We start from the raw sequence: 17,653 nt of genomic DNA, 5'->3' as shown, positions 1-17,653 counted from the left end.
TTCTAATATTTATTTAGTTATTGAAAACATGAACAGCAGAAAATTCAAGCTGGTGAGCAAAAGCAAATATTCAACCAAATCCTGTCTGTCTGTGAAAAACAAGTAAAAGCATTTTAGATATGTAAACCAAGGCAAAGTTGAGTTTGAAAGCGCTTTAAAGGTTTAAATGGAAGAAAGTAAAAGTCAAAAACAAAACCATGTGTCTCATATCCAGTCTGCACAGAACATGACTGATTTATGATGCAGTTTATTAAGGCTTTCATCACATGAATCCTACATGGACATACGTTTTGCAACAGTAACGTAACGGTCACTATTACATGGTTCCTTTTAAAGTGAATAGTGATTTTTTTTGGTTAGTACTGGTAACATCATAACTAGACAGACATAATGAAACAAATAGTACACATCCTAATACTTTGTATATATAATGACTGATTCCTTACATCACATATTACAGGTTTGATCACAGCTGAGAATAAAGCAAACTGAAGAACCGAGACGGATGGTGTCTAAACTGCATGTGGACAAAGTAAACGATCCTGAAACACTTTTTGCATATACTGTCACAATCATGAACAGCAAAATGCATATGGGTTTTAAAAACACCTGATAAATACGGAGCAGAGGACAAGCTTGCAAAAAGTTTGTTTACAAAATAAATGACAAAGTATGTAAAAAGTTTTTTTTTTTTTTAACAGTATTTAACATTTATTTCTAAGCCACATTCTGGTTTCTTTGATTTCACTGCTGCCTCAAATACAGCGAGACACAAAATGCAGCGTAGATAAAAGGCATTTATCGTACAGGAGTCAGACATGCAGGGGCGGAAAAAAAACAAAAAAAAACCCCTAAAACATAAATAAAATAAAATGGATTCCAGTGCAGCAGGAATGAATAGAAGTAGATAAGTAGGAGATGTATGGCTTCTTAGAAGTAAATAGCTCTTCTGAGTTATCCTAAATGTCAGAGCCCATTTCAGCACACTGTTTGTCTGATATGTGCGTAGCTAGAGACTCAATGATGTCCAACAACAGCAGCTGGCTGAGAGACCGCAGGTTGGGGAGCTTGGATACCTTTGGGAGGGGAGAACAAAGCAAATATGAAAAAATGTTTCAAAAATTAAGACAATGAGAGACAAAAATGGGTGATAAGAAGCCGTTGATTTCACATGCATAAAAAAAAAAAAAACGCAACAGCGAGAAAAAAAGAAAAAGAAGCAGAACGGAAACACAAGCAACAGAGCTAACACTCCAGTGAAGGAAAGTGAAAATTGAGTGTTTCGCTGTTTCGTTAGATAACAAACAATAATCAGAGTGCCACTGCGACGCCCCGCTGCTCTTTGATGAGGTGCTTACACAGCCGGCCCAGCTGTAAACAGTCTCCTCTCTACTCAGAAAACGGAGCGTGTTCCGCTAAGAGGTCAAACGTGTCAGTTTCCCCACAAAGACGGCGATACTAGAGGGTTAGCTCAGCTGCACCGAGTGGGCAGCACACCCCCAAGGCTTCGGATACGAGCCCACCCACCTTGATGAACTGGTGGACAATAATGTGGAGGCAGTGCTTCTTCATGTCCAGAGCCTGCGTCTTGTCTGCCGCTTCCAGGATCTGCAGAGGGGCCGCCAAGCACGAGAAGTGAGAGAAGAAGTTCTTTATTCAGCAAGAGAGAGATTGTGTTTTCCCAATTAGGTCACAGATACCCAAGGGTGAAAAATATAAATACCTGCAGGACATTCTCCACGGTCACATTCATCTCCAGGTTCTGCTTACAGTAAGCCTGGAGCCTGTTGTTGGAGAAGCCGTAGTAATACGGAGCAGCAAACAGATAACTGGTTACCAACGGTCAAGGGAAAAACGCTCAAAACAGATGAGATGTTTGAAAAGAACTGCAGATATAGCCACATTAGTGAAAAATGTGAAACTCAGGATCCGAAGATTCCCCTTTTTAATGTCCTTGAATGGCTTACTACATGTAAGTGTGAGAAATGACCACAAAACTGTTAAAATACATGACATTTGGTTAGAAGACATTTAAAACATTACAAACTGCCCAAAACATAATTTACTGCCTGCACATATGGTTTGAAAAAAAGAAATAATCTATTTACAACCTCAGATGACATTTTAGGTTCAAAAAGATGAATTTCTTTGCTTTAGCTGGAGGCGTGAATCTGTGGAATACCATCTTTTCCGCACTATAAGGCGCACCTAAAAACCTTCAATTTCCCCAAAAGCCGACAAGCCACAACAGGTCTAGCAACTACGGTAAGCAGCCGCCGACTTCATTTTCGCCCGTAGAAGAAGAAGAAGCGCGCGGTGCATGCTGGGATAGTTGTCAGAACGCTGGTTTGTTAATAAAGTTTGACTGACCTACCGTGTTTCCCCGATAGTAAGACACCCCCGATTGTTTTTAAAAACAAAGCCCTCGATAAAGTACAGCTCCGAGTGGAGAAGGAATAGCTTTAAATGCCAGAAGAAAAATCTTATCTAAACCTTTGTCTGATGTGCACCTATTTTGTTTTGATTACTGTCTTCATCTTCCAAAAGCTCTGTGAGAATAGTGGGACTCATTAGTTGCCCATTTCAAACCAGGGTTGCTGTTTATGTAACTAGGATTTCAGGATCCTGTATTTTGATTTCCTCCTATATGCAGATTCCTATCATAACTATTGTCCGATTCTACATTTATGCCACCAGCTTATTTTCTGTCCAGCTAAACATAAGCTAAAGAAAAACATTACCAATCAGCTGTAATAAACAGTTTAAATAAATTTTGTGGAAGACTTTCTGCAGGATGTAGGCCATTGTATTTTTAGAGATAGGATAGACTATAGAAAGCTTCAATTTGAAAATATGAAAATGTTTTTAGCTAAATATCCATCTCATTTAATTAAATGCCATTTTCTAGAGTCTGAGAAGGATACAGAGAATCTTCTGGAGGCATGTTGACGTCGCCGTAGTAAATGTAGCGCAGCATGGATTCAAACGCCTGCTTGCTTGGGACCATCTCACCGATGGAAATGTTCACCTGGCCGTCTTCTGGCATGAAGGAGCGGAACATCGCCTCAAAGTAACTGGAATATCAATACAAGATGTCAGTCTGGAAAACAATGACAGTCAACACAGTAGAACACAGTCGGAGCTGCAATGGCCTAGTCAGAGTGCAGAAGTAAATCCATTTAATTTCAACCAATAAGTGTGCAAAACGATCACAGATTCTGGTTACATGATTCATAAATTGTGCATCTTTAACTGGCAACTCAATTTCTTTTCTATAAATCATGCGTATTTTCCTTCCACTTTACATTTACAAAGTACTCTTGCTAGGTCCAATTACATAATATGCGATAAAATAAAAGGTTCCACGGGTAAGAGAACTGCCAACATGTTGGTCTAGTCACAGATAATTAGAGTTCGAACTACCTGGATCGAGCTGCAAGTATGGCTTTGTGTGCAGGTCGAGGATGTCCGTCTAACAGCAGGATAATGTCGCAGAACTCCAGTCCTCCTCCCTCCAGGCAGGCCTTCATGTCCTGCACCAGAGACGTCCCGATGTCCACCGGCTGGTCTGAATACACTCTGGGGGGAGGCTGCTGCTTCCGCCGCACTATCTCCACTATCAGTGGGGTGGAAAGATGCTCAAACTCTTTGGTCATGATCACCTGATTAAAGTGGGATTCCTTCACTACGAAGTTGAGACAGTGCTCCTGGAGAAGGGAAGATTGTTTGTTTGTTTTTTAATTAGGGTAAAAAGTTAAATTTTCCTTGCTTTTCTCATAATAAAGACTAACATGAACAAAATAAAGAGACTGGTTTGTTGGCGTGAAACTGAAAAAAGTCAAGTTAAAGCTCCACTGAACTACAACCACTAGAGGTCACTAGAAGAGTGATTTATATTTTAAGGTTTTTGTTGTTTAATCTGGGCTGTACCTTGAGCTGGTCCAGCTGCAGCTTGTTGGCGTTCTCACAAACACTCAGAACATTCTGCAGATCCACAGACGCCTCGATGTACTGCACACAAAGCTGCTCCAGCCGTGAAAGCTTAAAACTTAGAGCGAGTTTGTACACGTCCATTATGAGGAGAACGTCCTGGACATGACCTGTGTGTAAATACAGGAATATATAAATACTCTTAGAAGCACATTGCTAGATTTACTTTCTAAGCAGGGAAAGGTTAGCTGTACCTCGGCGAGGGTACTGAATCTTGTCGGTATAGAGAAACTGCATTAGGACTTCGAAAGGCTGAGCTTCTGCTTCCCTGATGGATACCTCCAGCAGGGGCTGGGTGCCCGATGGTTTATTGCCTGCTGGGACATCTCTTGGGCCTCCAGCTGCTCCCTCACTTTCCTCACTGCTCTCACGTTTGGTCCTCTGCTGAACAACAAGTTATGCAACATTTGTTCAGCATTTCAGCTCCCCAACATATGAATAACACAATTTATTGCTTAAATATGAGTTGTTCAAACTAGTGCTTCATACGCTTGTTGCTGTAACTATTCTGTACAGAAAGGCTAACTAAATGTCATCATAGCTAGGAGTAGTTAGGAGAAAGAAAATCACTTCACAGCTTCATATGCACCAAAGAGTAACCATCCTGTTTACTTGTAAAAGTTGGTACAGGGAAATACACAGTTAAAATGGACAGACATAAGTGGATCATCGTTAACATGGAGCACTTTGGTGGATTCCCAGAGCGCATTTTACAAACCAAAAACGTATCGCTTTAAAGAAGCTTTCTTTAAAGAATTTCGTCCGTTCCTCCCTGTAGAACAGCTCGAACTCAAGTGAGACTGGAAGGAGTTTCAGCAAACAAATTTAAATTCTGGTCACAGATTTTCAACAGCATGCTGGACGTCTTACGTTTTTATATAATGTCTTTCTTCTTTTCATCTTGCATTTGTGGAGAGCATGACAAACAATTGTCCCACTAACAGCTTGCCATTGGACCTTAACTACAATTCACAGCCATTTTGTATCTGAATTGCAATAAAAAAAAGCTAGATTTTAGCCCGCTTTGTGATTTAAACCGATTTCCTGAAACACGGTGATGTTTGTGACCCTGACCTGTCGCTGCCTGTCTCGGGCCTGCAGTATTTTCTTCCGCAGCCACTGACACCTTGCAGTAACTATGGCTATGTGCCCCAAGACTCTCTCTTCTCTCTGTGAACACAACAACAAAAAGACAAACCATTGAAAAACGTTGGACTGCAGGGAAGCCAAGATTTAATTTCACTCATGAGTTTGGAAGAATCACTTCAGCCTCACACACCTCTCCCAAAATGAACTCCACATCACAGAACTGACGGTTCTCCCACAGTTTGCCATAATCCTCGTGAAGGGTACACTTTGGGTAGCTTGAGAACTGCAAGACGAGCATTTATGAAGCTGCCCGTTATCGACTTTGCAAGTAAACGATAAAATATAAGTGCAAGTTTCAGACTATTCCAGCAACCATGTCCACTTACCTGGAATCTGTACATCTCCCCACTGCGTACGTTGTTGTCCACAGTACCTCCAAAAATGTACATGGCATCTTGAATCACAGCAGCAGCATGGAAAAGTCTCCCACTGGGCATCTGAGAGAGAAAAGAGAAATTCAACTCCAGTGAAAGACAACTTCAGGAACGCAAAAAAAAAAAAAAAAAAAAAAAATCTGTGGAGTTCCTTAATTGTAAATTCAGTGAATGTGTATGCTATTCTGATAACGATGGGTTCTACAAAAAGGAACAAAGAGAAAAAAGAGGACACAAACAAATGTGAAAATAAAGGAGGAACAAAAAAAAGGATGGATGGAGGGAAGGAAGGAATAATACCTTTACTTAGGCAAGGGAGAAGCAAATTAAGTTGGGAAATACAAAGGTTTTTCCAAACTCATAAATGTTCTGGATTACCCGGACTCATACCTCACTGTCTTGACTGGGGTGAATCACCTCCCAGGTCTGAGAGTCCACATCATAACAGTGCAGCTCATTGGGCAGAGTGTTGTCAGCAGCCCCTCCAAACACATACAGGTGGCGGTCAAAGGCGACCATAGTGTGTCCGTAGCGCCTCTGAGGAGGAGGAGGGGAGCCCCGCAGTAAATGCTCTGTTGGGATACGCGTCCACCTGAGAACAAGGATGTCGGTTACTTTATAGAGATGTGACGCATTGATGTTTGAGCTTTGTTTTCAAAGAATAAAATAAAAAAACTCACATGTGGCCTTTGAACTCGAACTGAAACAGATTATTGGTGATTTTGGCTCCACTCTGCCCGGAGAACACAAACATCTTATCTTGGCATACAGCGACAGGGAAGTTACAGCAGGAAGGAGGAATCTCCCCACTCTGGTCAATCTGGTGGACACAAAGTCAAAGGAAAGCAGATGAAGATAAATATCATTTCTACATGTTTTATTTGCGGTTATTTATTTTAAAAATGAGAAGAATTGAACAGACCTCTTCCCAGCATGCGTGTTCTCGGTCCTGCAGACTGATTGTCCACATGTCATTCAGCCTGCACACAAAAAGCAAACATCACTGAATTATAATTCAGCACATCAGCGCGAGAGTGAGATCGGAATAATGGTATAAAAATCAAACCTGGCGTTCCCATCGTATCCAGCAAAAATCCATAACTTATCATTGTACACTGTGGCGCCATGCGCAGATCTGGCAACTGGCAAGCTGAACACAGAGTCACAGAATACACAGATAAAGAGCAGTGTGTACTGTAACCCTATAAAGAATAAAATAGTTTAACTGTAAGGCAATACAAGCTAATTAAGAATAATTTAACTTCCTTCAAGCACTACATAACACTTTTGGATGATGACTTTTGACAAATATCACTCACGCAAAAACTAATAAATTCAAACATCAATACAAAAAACATTCACATAATGAGATTTTTCTTGAATAATCTAGTCCGTAACATATACAACAAATAATGTTTACCTTCCCTCCACCTTCCACTCGGTCCACTGTCCTGTGGCAAACTTGTACTCAAAAAGGTCGTTTTTGTTTTTCAAGTTTGAATTTGAATAAATGTCTCCTGTGTAGCCCCCTGAAATGCGACAGGACACAAAAGTAGATCATTAGAGGACTCCAAAATATTATATTACATATTTTTAAAATTAAAAAGAAGTTACCAAAGACAAACATGCTGCTGCCATAGACCACTGCTGAGTGGTGGTATCTTGGAGCTGGTGGAGTTCCAGTGGTGAAAGCTCTGCGAGACACATTGAGGCCTGGTGTCAGACCACATGTTGAAGGCACAAGGTCTTGTGGAAGGTTTCATTCCCCTTACACGTTTTGATCATATTACAACCACAAACTTTAATGTATGTTATATGACAGATCAAAGCAAAGCAGTGCACATATCTGTGTTGAAAGAGACGTGTAGATTGTTTTAAAATGATTACCTAGTAGTTTAGAAGGTGGAGCATGCTAACAAAGCACGATGTGTTTTTATGTCATTTAATTATGTAAAATTCAGAGCAATTATTTCTCCTCATAAGTCATTGAATCAATAAATAGAGTCAGTCCACCTGTGTGTTATAAAGACCAAGAACACAGCAGACAGTCATTTGTGGTGGAAAATTAACACTGCACATCACCATGAACACATCAACCCAAGGTTGAAACATGGTGGCCGTATCATGCTATTGGGAAGCCTTTATTCAGACATCAACCAAATAATCAGAACTAAGGTTAAGGTTTATCTTCTAGCAGGTCATCAACCCATGACACACAGACAGAGATCAAATTTAATTGATCTGTCACATAAGAAAACTATTCAAGTTTGTGATTATAAAATGACAAAATGTGAAAAAGTTCAAGGAATATTAATATTTTTGCAAGGTACTTTATATAAGGAGGTTTCTGATACAGATGCAGCAGGCTTACCGACACCAAGAGCAGTCCTTGACATCAAAGCGAAGTAAATCATTCAGCATGTTTTTCCTGTTGGGAGGCGCAGAGTTGAAACACTCTGGATGTTGTGCATAAAGTATGAAACATCGCCTGTCACTCTAAAACTCACCCATTGTCTCCTCCAAACACATATATGGCATCCCTGTACGCCACAACAGTGTGCTTACTGCGTCTGTGTAAAGGCAAATAGAAACTCGGGGTGAACACAGGATTAAAGGAAAAGAAATGACTCATGATCTGTGAGGATGATTGGCAGAAGGTTACCTTGCTCCCACAAACTCATCACATGGAGGGAGTCTTCTCCAGCGGTGTACTGTCTCAAATGGGCCAAAGTTGAGGGTCAAGTACTCCACGCTATCCGAGCAGCTGTGGTCGAAATCAACACTGGGCGCCACTTTGGTTGATTTGCAGGACATTTTTGCTAGCAACTCATCTGACAGAGGATCAGTTCTCAGGGCAACTCATCCGTAAAGATGTCCTCTGTTAACGACATCATTAATGGCAGCCTGCCGCTAATAGAGCTATTAAAATTTGTAAAAGCGTATAAAGTTTCCCAAAAGAGGGGCAAAAATGTTTAAAGAAGTTTTTTTTTTAAAAAAGATGGCACTGGTAGTTCGTACAATATACTCTGCTAGCTAGCTAGCGTTGTTCGGCTAAGCTAACATTTAGAACACAAACTGTTCTAAATGTTAGCAAGTTTCTGCAAGCATTTCGCTAAAATATCTTCCCCATCAACCAAAAACTGCGATAGATATAGATAGTTGCGAGGTATTCGAGACAGAAACTAGCAAAATAACAGGATTATCACAACACGCCCCCTTCACGTCCGGTGATGGCGTCACTTCCTGTTGAAGAGAAGCAACTTGCACTTCTTTTTATTTAATGGCGACTGGCAAACAACGTTTCGGTGCATTACCGCCACCGCCTGGAATAGAGTGTATTTCATCGCGCTTTTTATATGTGCTCGATGTGAATCCTTGCTCTGGGGGCATCATTTGTTAGGAAAAGCATGAACAGTAGGGGCAAAAAAGTTTTGTCATTTGCTCCCCTAACACATTTGTGTTCCATTTGTGTTCCATTCAGTGAGGAAGTGGTTTTACAGTTCCCTGTAGGTTACTTTAAGAGGATTTGTTCATTGAAACACATTTTGAGTTTCTAAAACTTGTAAAAGAAAAAAAAATTCTCACAAAAATTTCAACAATGGGAAGAGACTGTAAACATTTTAGGATTTTGAAGACTAATGCATCTTGCAGTGCAGGGCAAACTTACATGCATGGCCAGATCTGGGTATGTAGGCAGTTGTTCTCCATGTCCTCCATTTGCAGACTGTTTTTCTACAATCGGATGGCTGATTTCAAATTTTTCTTGGACCCCTTTAAGTACTCTAGCAGAGCAATAAGCTACTACAACCTTCTTGGTGAAGGCCTCAGACAGCTCTTTTGATCTTACCTTAAATATGCCAAAATTGATGTTCACCTAACACAAGTTATTTTAGGCATAATATATAAATGCAATTGAATTGAACTGAATATCCAATGTTTATGTTTTAATCTTCTCAAACAGAATTATATGTGACTGGTCTGTTTTTATTTTTTTATTTTTTTTTGAAAAGTCATATCAAAGACATGGTCCAAAAAGGTAATTAGCTTTGATTTTGTTGATTTTTCAGAGATGTGATAATTGGGTCTGCCCTTATTAGGTTCTAAAGGTTTTTCTGTATCTTACAATAGAATGTGCTGTAAAAACAAGCCACGTGATCATAAGTAGTGGCAGATTTTTATATGGATCATATAGGATATTGCCCAGGATGGCATTAGAACCAGTGGTAGTGGTTTAGATATGGGCCACAAGACAGGATAAACCACACAACTTATCTGTCAGCTCCACCCTAAGCAAATCTTCTATTCATTTTATGTCTAGGTGTGGCCAAGCGACAACAAGAAGGGAGCACCTGTCCTCTGGGTGATGGACTGCAGTTTCACCTGTCTTGGACAGGCTGTACTGAAATGTGAATTTCCCTCTGGGATTAATGAAGTATATTTATGTATTTATACGTTCATTCATCCTCATCAGACATCAAGCAGCCACAAAACAAATTTACCATTTTACAATAATTTGTTCACGGGACGTTACTTTTCTTTTCAGACATAAATGCTCAGAAGGGGCTGGGTGTAGCTTCTGGGCAGACTCATGCCAAAACAACAGACAAAATGAAACTATCTAAAAATATTGACCTACCAATTCAAAATAAATAAATCAAATAAAAATAAATTACCTCCCAAACCATGATAAACAGGAGAATATTGGGGTCAAAATGAAAGGCATACAAACTACTCAAATTATTCTACTGTTGCACAATGTTGAGGATGTTCTGCAGAGACGCAGGTTCAGGTTAAATGCCTGAATGAGGAGGAGTAGCAGAGTGCAGACGGCAGGCGGTCCACAAAGTGTCATCTTCTTCTTCAATTCATCCACATCTCTAAAAACGCTCTTTCACAATTGTGGAACAATGAAATCTGTAAATATATAGGATATAATCAGCTAATTGCCACTACCAAAAACAGAAAAAGTTTAATCTAATTTAATGTCAGACTGAGAGGAAGAAAAAAAGTTTGTGTGTGTATGTATTTATCTGGATTACCTGCAACTCTTATGCTTAACGTCTAGTTTGTAATTTTTCTTGTTATTTAATTGCAAGGACAAACTGGTTTGTTGTCAGATTTGATACTAACGACAAACCAGTTATTAGTATTTACACCCGTTGTTAGAGTTATTCTGCATCATATAATATAGTAAAGAAGGAAAAATAACATCTGAAGAAACTTTAAGCTTTAAGTTACTTTGTTTTGGTTTGAACATAGAAAATGTTACCTTTTAACTAAGTAACAGTAAAATTATAATGATATATTGTTTGTGTCAATGAGGGATCGTACGGAAACCAATAGGTAGCAGATAAATCAGTGAACAAATAAATCTCTTAAAAAGTACTGAAACAAGAAAAAAAAACAACAGACATAGAAACAGATGATTTATCATTAAATGAATGCAAATGGAGAAACATGCGATGTTGCAGAGTAATAAAAATAATATAATAACTTTTCCCTATTGATTTCCTTCTGCCACTGCAGGTCACGACAGCAAGGCTGCATACAATCAGCGATGCCGATCATGTTTAACACTGTTATTCACCATCAAAGCACAGAAGAGAAATTTTATATTTACTTCTCACAATTTATAACACACTGATATAATCGTTCAGCTAAAAGTCCTGCCAACACAACTTATAGAAGAACATGCTGCTTAGGCCTAACCTTCAGACATTAGAAAGAGAAAAGACCCTCGAGGAGCAAAATGTAGCTTCTTAACAAATATGGTCTTAACAAATACCATTAAATACATTAAAAAAAATCTTGTTTTGATTGCATAAAGCTTTACTTCCTTTTTGGTTCATTTGATAATTTTCTTCATATTATTCAATAGATATCATAATAACAAGCATTTGATCTGTTTTTAATACTATGAATTATATAATTACCCTATTTTTAGGCCTTTCAAGTGCTACTCTGAAAGATAACCACAATATTTATACATATTAATTACAACTTAATCAAATTTTGTAGCTTCGCAGAGGGCTATTTCTACAGTAAGATGTTATTCATCTCTTATAATGTTCCTGATATTTTTGTAAGAATGTTTTTGTTAGATTTTTTTTATGTTTAATGTTTGGCCAGTTTTACCTTTTAAATGCAGCAGAGTCAGATTTAATACTTGTACATTCATTGTTTTCACGCCATATTTTTGCCCTTCATTCAGAATCCTTTCATCCAAGTTCAACATTTTCATCAAGAAGGAGAGTTTGATATTTATAAGTTAATATTATAAACCATTCTTTCCATGTTCCTTTAAAGATTTAGTCGGTATGGCAACAATTATGATTTCATCAGAGGCTACTCAGTTCGTTGTGAACGTATCCACTCCCTTTCAGTGTTTCAAACGCTGCAAAGTTTTTGGTGTTCTTACAGAGTGTGTTCGGTGTAGACTGTGACATCTGCCAACTGTACTCTGATATACTTCTCTTTTTCTTTTAATTGGTGATGTGGCTTCATGCTCAGAAGCTGTGTCACCAGTTGAGGATGCTTCGAACGCGGCCCCACAGCTTGGTGATCCACAGGTTCACCCCCAGTTCTGTCAGGTACTGAATCTCTGGCATCAACATCTTACGACACAACTTCCGATGTGTTTTGTTCACATCCTTCTTTAGGTTATAGCCCATGATAGACTTCTCTCCTATTGGCTGCCACGGCTGCATGTCCGTCTCCTGGATGCTGCCGGCTTCCACTGCCTGGCCTCCCTCAATGCAGATCGATGCCATCTCTTTGTTTCTTTTCCTGAGTTCTGCCACGTCTTTGGCCATACGCAGCCGTCCGTAGGCATCTACCTTCTTCCAAAATGTCTGGTTGAAGTGCTGGTATAGTTTCCAGTCAATGGCATTCCACTCAAGAGCCCTGGCCCTCAGCTCAGGGGTAAGTTTAGACACAGTGGATCCCTTGCGGGCATTGAGCTTGAAGAAGAGCAAGTCATCCAACTCCCAGCATAGAGCATCTTTGAGCAGGATCAGCGATTCCTCAAAGTGTTCCACCAACATGACCAGATGGAAGCGCTCCGAGATGAATCTGATTCCCTCGTCTACCTGTGGATTCTCCAGCTCCAGAGTGTTGTCAAGTCCAAAGTCAAAGAACAGCAGGTTCTTGAGGTAGAAGGAATTAAAGCCCTCTGGGTCAAAGTAGCTGTGGGGGTCAAGCAGGAACTCCGTCAGCTTGTCGTCACCCGGTATGGTCCAGGTAAAAGGCACTACCCGGCCAAAATAGTGGAACGATGACTCAAACAGTTCTGCCGGGTCTCTCAGAATGGTGATGTAGGATGTGTCTAAAGGAAGTAGTTTAGCCACTTCTGGAGCATTGAACCGCATGTGATTACAGATGATGTTGAAGCACATTCCAGGTTTGTAGTCTTTGACCTGGGAACGCTGGAAAAGGGACGGATAAAAGAAGTCGTTCCTGCTGTTGGGAAAGGCAAACTGAAGATGGTGTTTCTCTCCAAAACGGAACAGGATGTTGAGGAAAGTGCTGCTGGCCGTTTTGTGCGTCTTCATGAACATTATGTCCACTTTAGGAGAGCATGACTGGCTGGAGTTTTTTTGGGACATGTTGGTGGATGTTTTAGGGTGAAGATGGGACGGACGATGGGCACAGGAGTACGGCACTGGGATCCTGCAGATAGAAAACAAGAAAAGGCTGAAAGGAGGAGATATTTGGAAAAAGTAACTAAGCATACCCACTGAATCTTTAGATATTTTGATGCATTTGAAACAAAAGCTTCAATGTAATTCATATTATGTGACTGACCAATATGGTTATCAATATAAAATAGCTGTGGTAATGTATTATGTCTCTACCAGTCCAAAGAGGCTGAAATCCTTTTAAAAGAGCTCAAACTCAGTCAGACTGGGATTAAAACATTGATGCTGACTATTATTTAAACTCCTGTCAGGTGTAGGATCGTTATTCTGATCTGCTAATAACGGCGATTGACTGGGCTGATCCGAAGCCCAACATTGTGTAAAACATTTTACACAATGTTTTCTTCTGGAAGGTAAATCTCCATCCAAGTCTCAAATCATTGGCAACCTTAAACACGTTTCCTTCAAATATTTCTCCTTTTTAGAGAATTGAACAGCAGAAAAGTTCAAATCTGCTTTGAACTTTTCCACAAATTTATCCCTGACATATCTGATGTTATTTTTTTTTTTTTTTTGCTCAGTGATGATATTTGTTCTCTAATGTTCTCCTACAAACCTCTGAGACCTTCACAGACTGCAGTTATATACTAAAATCAAACTACAGGTGACGCTTTTTAGGCGACAACCGGTTGCAGCGGATTTCATTTAGATGTAACAGCATAAATACAAATACTAGCATACTTAACAATGAAGATCTCATTTTCTTCCACTTCACAATTATATGGCTCTTTTTGTGCAAGTCTTTCAAACTGAATATAGACAACATAGATTCGATTACAAGGTTGTAACATGGTAATATGTGGGAAAAGTTCACTCTACTGCCAAAATATATATTGTAAACATAAATTGATTTAGAATCTATGTAAAATACTCTTTACAGATCCATTTTAAACTTATTAAACCTTGATGATTTATATGAAAATAGTCAAGATTATTTTGTGGACAATGAATAAAATGAGAGGACAATAAAATTCAGGAAACAGTGAGGGAGTGCTCAGCTCCCTGGACTGTAGTTAAATATGTCACACATCATTTTACACACCATCTTGAGTGTTGCAGGAAAATGGTTTTGATTTTAGACGATGTTTTCTTAAAAACTACGAGACTGAAGCACTGCAAGTCTTACTCAGGTGGGTTGAAGTGGGCTTGTTGGATGGGGAGACAGTAAAGCAGGATCATGCAGCTGGTTAGAAGTGTTCCCAGGATGAGGCCTTTGCACATGGACCTCCATTGTCTCCCTTGCTTGCCAGCCATGGTCCAGCAGGTTCAAAGTCTACCTTAAAGAGGCAGAATGCAGTTTTGTCATTTTCATAACCTAATAAATCTGTTTTATTATATTCTCGTGTTGCAAAAAGCTTGGACTTCAAACTCGTCACTACTGTTTGTTAAGTGGTTACTGCTAATAGCCGATAAGGCCAGAGAACACAATGACGACGCTTTAAATAATTAACTCAGATCATTCCCCAGGGATTTAATTAGAAAGTGACTCCACATAGATTGCAATCTCGGTTCTCTGGTTTCGGATCGTCCCGAGACAGAAACATGACCGACCTGGAAAAAGAAAATTGCATTGTAATAGCAGCGACAAAGAGAACAATACGTTTCTAGCTTTTAGAAACTTGACTGAGCGGCTGGTTATGGTTTAGAAATAAGTCTAATAGAGGAATGATAAAAAGCAACAAATCATTCACGTTGCAAATAGCAGCTCTGCACACAATTATCTTGTTGTTGACTGGAGTATCGCCACGGATCGTAACTGAAGCTGCAGGCGAACATGAGCCGACATCTGGGACATGAACTTCCAATTTACATTTCCATATATCTGCCTTTGTGGGGCTCAAGCAGGAACTCTGTCAGTTTCACATAACCAGGCATCTTTCTGCTGATGATGTTGGGAGTCAAATTATATGAGGTGACACTGGCTGGAGGTTTTAACTGAGTGGTTAGCAAAAAAAACATAAAATTATGGTGCTTGTGACCTAAAGTGTAGAGCCTTGTGTTCCCTATTAAATAATAAATAATGCACTACTGTGGAAAATGATATATGCTCTCTCCTGCAGACTGAGGTAAGATGAGCTACCTGCTGACTCAGTAGAGCACGCCTGAAGATTTACAACTTTAGCTGACCCGATGCTAGCTCGACACAGAGCCATAACATGGGGAATACACTGTAGACATGGGAGGGGTTTATTTCCAGACTTTATTCTCTTTGTTTTATATTAAAAACCCTTGTACCAGAATGAGTTAGTCTTTTATGTTTCGATTTTATGCTTTAACAAAGGTGTAGCTACTGTTTAGATGTTTTCCTGGATGTATCACAAAATAAATCCCTACTGAAGATGGTTTGGTTAATGTGTTAAAAGCAAATACTGACGCTGAATTGCAATTTCTCTTTTATTTCATCAAGGTGAAGGGAATTTTGAAACCTATTATGGTAACATTATGACTAAATAAAATAATTTAGGCCAGTTATTTACTGCGGTGGAAAATGAAATGATGCTCTGTCACAGCTGACTCTGGGGAACTTGTTTATCAAAGTGCCACATCACAAGTTTAATAAACATTTCATACATACACCTAGATCCTAAAAATGTGGTTGTCTGATAACGAGTAACAATATTTTCTCTTCAAATCAAAGAAGCATTTAACATAATATCTAGAAAATTATGCACAAAACAGAGTATCCTTCAAATTAGCTGTACAGACTGCTACAAGAGATCCTTCCTGTCCTCGGCCATCCGACTCTACAACAACTCTTTTAAAGAACAGTGAATAATATGATTTACTATAACATTTAATTTCCCTTTAGGATCAATAAAGTATTTTTAAAATTGAAATTAATTAATTTGAATTCATTGTAGTTTGTGTAAATTGTTGAGAAGTTTTTCTTCCCTGGAGAATTTCTTAATAATGGGGGGGAAATTACTGTCAGTCTTCATAATGGTGTTCTTTTGAACTCAAATAAAAATAAAAAATAAAAAATCTGGGTTTTTGACTTAACTAAGAACTACAGAACATTCTCGGCATAAATAATTTTCTTCTCTTTTGGAAATCAGCTAGTTTTAAAGTAAAACTGTTGCTGCCATGCTTACCATGTAACTTACCGTACCATTGTTAAAAGTTGATGATGTTCAAACTGGCAGAAATTATTTATTTCTCTTTTAGTTGTTATTCAAGCAATGCAGGTTAAAATCTATGTTTAGATTTAATCTAGATCCGGGTTTAAACCATGTGTGTCTATAAAGTGAGAAACTTTGTCCAGAGTTATAACTACTCTACCGATCTAACCCAGTGGATAACCAGTGAGTGATTCCAAGTTTGAAGCATTTCTGACAAGGCAACAAAGATAATTATAAAGTAAAAATATGCTGTTCATTCACATTTAGTACTACATTGGGTCTGTTTTTTTAAAAAGTCCCCAGAAATTACCTACTTCTGTTTTTTTTAAAGTATTTTAAGAAATATAAACATTAATATTTCAAAACAATAAAATTCAATTCAAAAATTCACATTCAAAATTCAAATTCAAAAATATTTTCTTAATCCCAAAGGGAAATTAAATGTTGTTAAATAGAGATTTGTCTAGTATGCCTAGGTGTACACAAATAAAAGGAGGCTAAGATCAACATTTCTTTAAGAAATCACATCCATTTTCTGTGCAATTACATGAAAAGGCTGTAAATTATCAGGAACATTGCAGTCTTTTTACAAATTACACAAAACCTCAGCTTTTAAACAAAAATCCATTTAGAACATATATCTCAGAACATAGGAGAGGAACTTCTTACCTTCATGCATTTACCCAATGAGAAACAAGTGCACAAGACAGAGCATTCTTCAAAGTCGTCCTACACCACCATGTTGTCCATCCATCTCCAGATGATTCGTGGAAGTCAGTCTCCTTATTGAGGCTCCTCATGTGTCTGATCTTAGCACGCTCATTCTGACTCCTGGGATCGTCTCATCACACGCCGCAGCTCCCATTCATCTATTTGCTGTTCCTCCTCTCCTCTTTCTCCCCCGTCACTCTGCGTGCACACCTGATGCCTCCGACCTGTGCTGCCTCCTCCCTTCACTTTCAATTCCAAAACTGATCCTGCTGAATAAAGCACAGCAGGGAGGCTCATGTAGCCACCTGTGACGTCAAAGTGTCTCTGTCAGGGGACATGAACAAGTCGGTGAGCATGAAAAAAAAAAGAAGGAGGGCAGAGAGGGAGAGCAGGAGAAGGAGAGGGAGGAGAGAGGCCGTATATAGTCCCTATTCTGTGTCCGCACACAGAGGGCCATTGAGTGTGGACACTGAAGTCTGAGCTGCATGCTGACAGGAGGGGTGGAAAAAGGCATAAAAAGGACAAATGCAGAAATCCAAAGAACAAAGGCGCTAATTGTTCCAGCTGATCAAAACTGCACTGTCTATTGTCTGAAATGCTTATTTAGCAAGCT

The 17,653-nt window shown here is 39.2% G+C and overlaps 2 protein-coding genes across 3 annotated transcripts; both read right to left on the bottom strand.

The window, feature by feature from the left end:
- Positions 1–202: 202 nt before the first annotated feature.
- lztr1 (leucine zipper like post translational regulator 1) lies at positions 203–8,775 on the bottom strand. 2 transcript variants are annotated; one of them, XM_014968344.2, is made up of 19 exons: positions 8,176–8,775; positions 8,021–8,083; positions 7,885–7,941; positions 7,128–7,207; positions 6,934–7,042; positions 6,580–6,663; positions 6,436–6,493; positions 6,194–6,333; positions 5,904–6,105; positions 5,466–5,576; positions 5,270–5,362; positions 5,065–5,160; positions 4,185–4,374; positions 3,931–4,100; positions 3,424–3,707; positions 2,925–3,074; positions 1,724–1,829; positions 1,528–1,608; positions 203–1,076 (listed from the first exon to the last, which is right to left on the bottom strand). In XM_014968344.2, the coding sequence occupies exons 1-19, from the start codon at positions 8,325–8,327 to the stop codon at positions 960–962; spliced, it is 2,343 nt and encodes a 780-aa protein (XP_014823830.1). In that variant the 5' UTR covers positions 8,328–8,775; the 3' UTR covers positions 203–959. The 2 variants fall into 2 exon arrangements, with proteins under 2 accessions (XP_014823830.1, XP_014823831.1); XM_014968345.2 differs by having other exon boundaries at positions 4,185–4,371.
- Positions 8,776–10,926: 2,151 nt separating this feature from the next.
- Positions 10,927–17,507, bottom strand: gal3st1a (galactose-3-O-sulfotransferase 1a). The gene is made up of 3 exons (XM_014988324.2): positions 16,999–17,507; positions 14,337–14,487; positions 10,927–13,181 (listed from the first exon to the last, which is right to left on the bottom strand). Exons 2-3 carry the CDS (start codon positions 14,462–14,464, stop codon positions 12,032–12,034), a joined length of 1,278 nt encoding a protein of 425 aa, XP_014843810.1. The 5' UTR covers positions 14,465–14,487; positions 16,999–17,507; the 3' UTR covers positions 10,927–12,031.
- Positions 17,508–17,653: the final 146 nt, after the last annotated feature.

The sequence above is a fragment of the Poecilia mexicana genome, unplaced genomic scaffold (assembly GCF_051168715.1).
Source record: "Poecilia mexicana isolate PSO_F unplaced genomic scaffold, ASM5116871v1 scaffold_9, whole genome shotgun sequence".
In the NCBI taxonomy this organism is placed as follows: Eukaryota; Metazoa; Chordata; class Actinopteri; order Cyprinodontiformes; family Poeciliidae; genus Poecilia; species Poecilia mexicana.
This window is presented reverse-complemented; position numbering and strand designations above follow the sequence as displayed.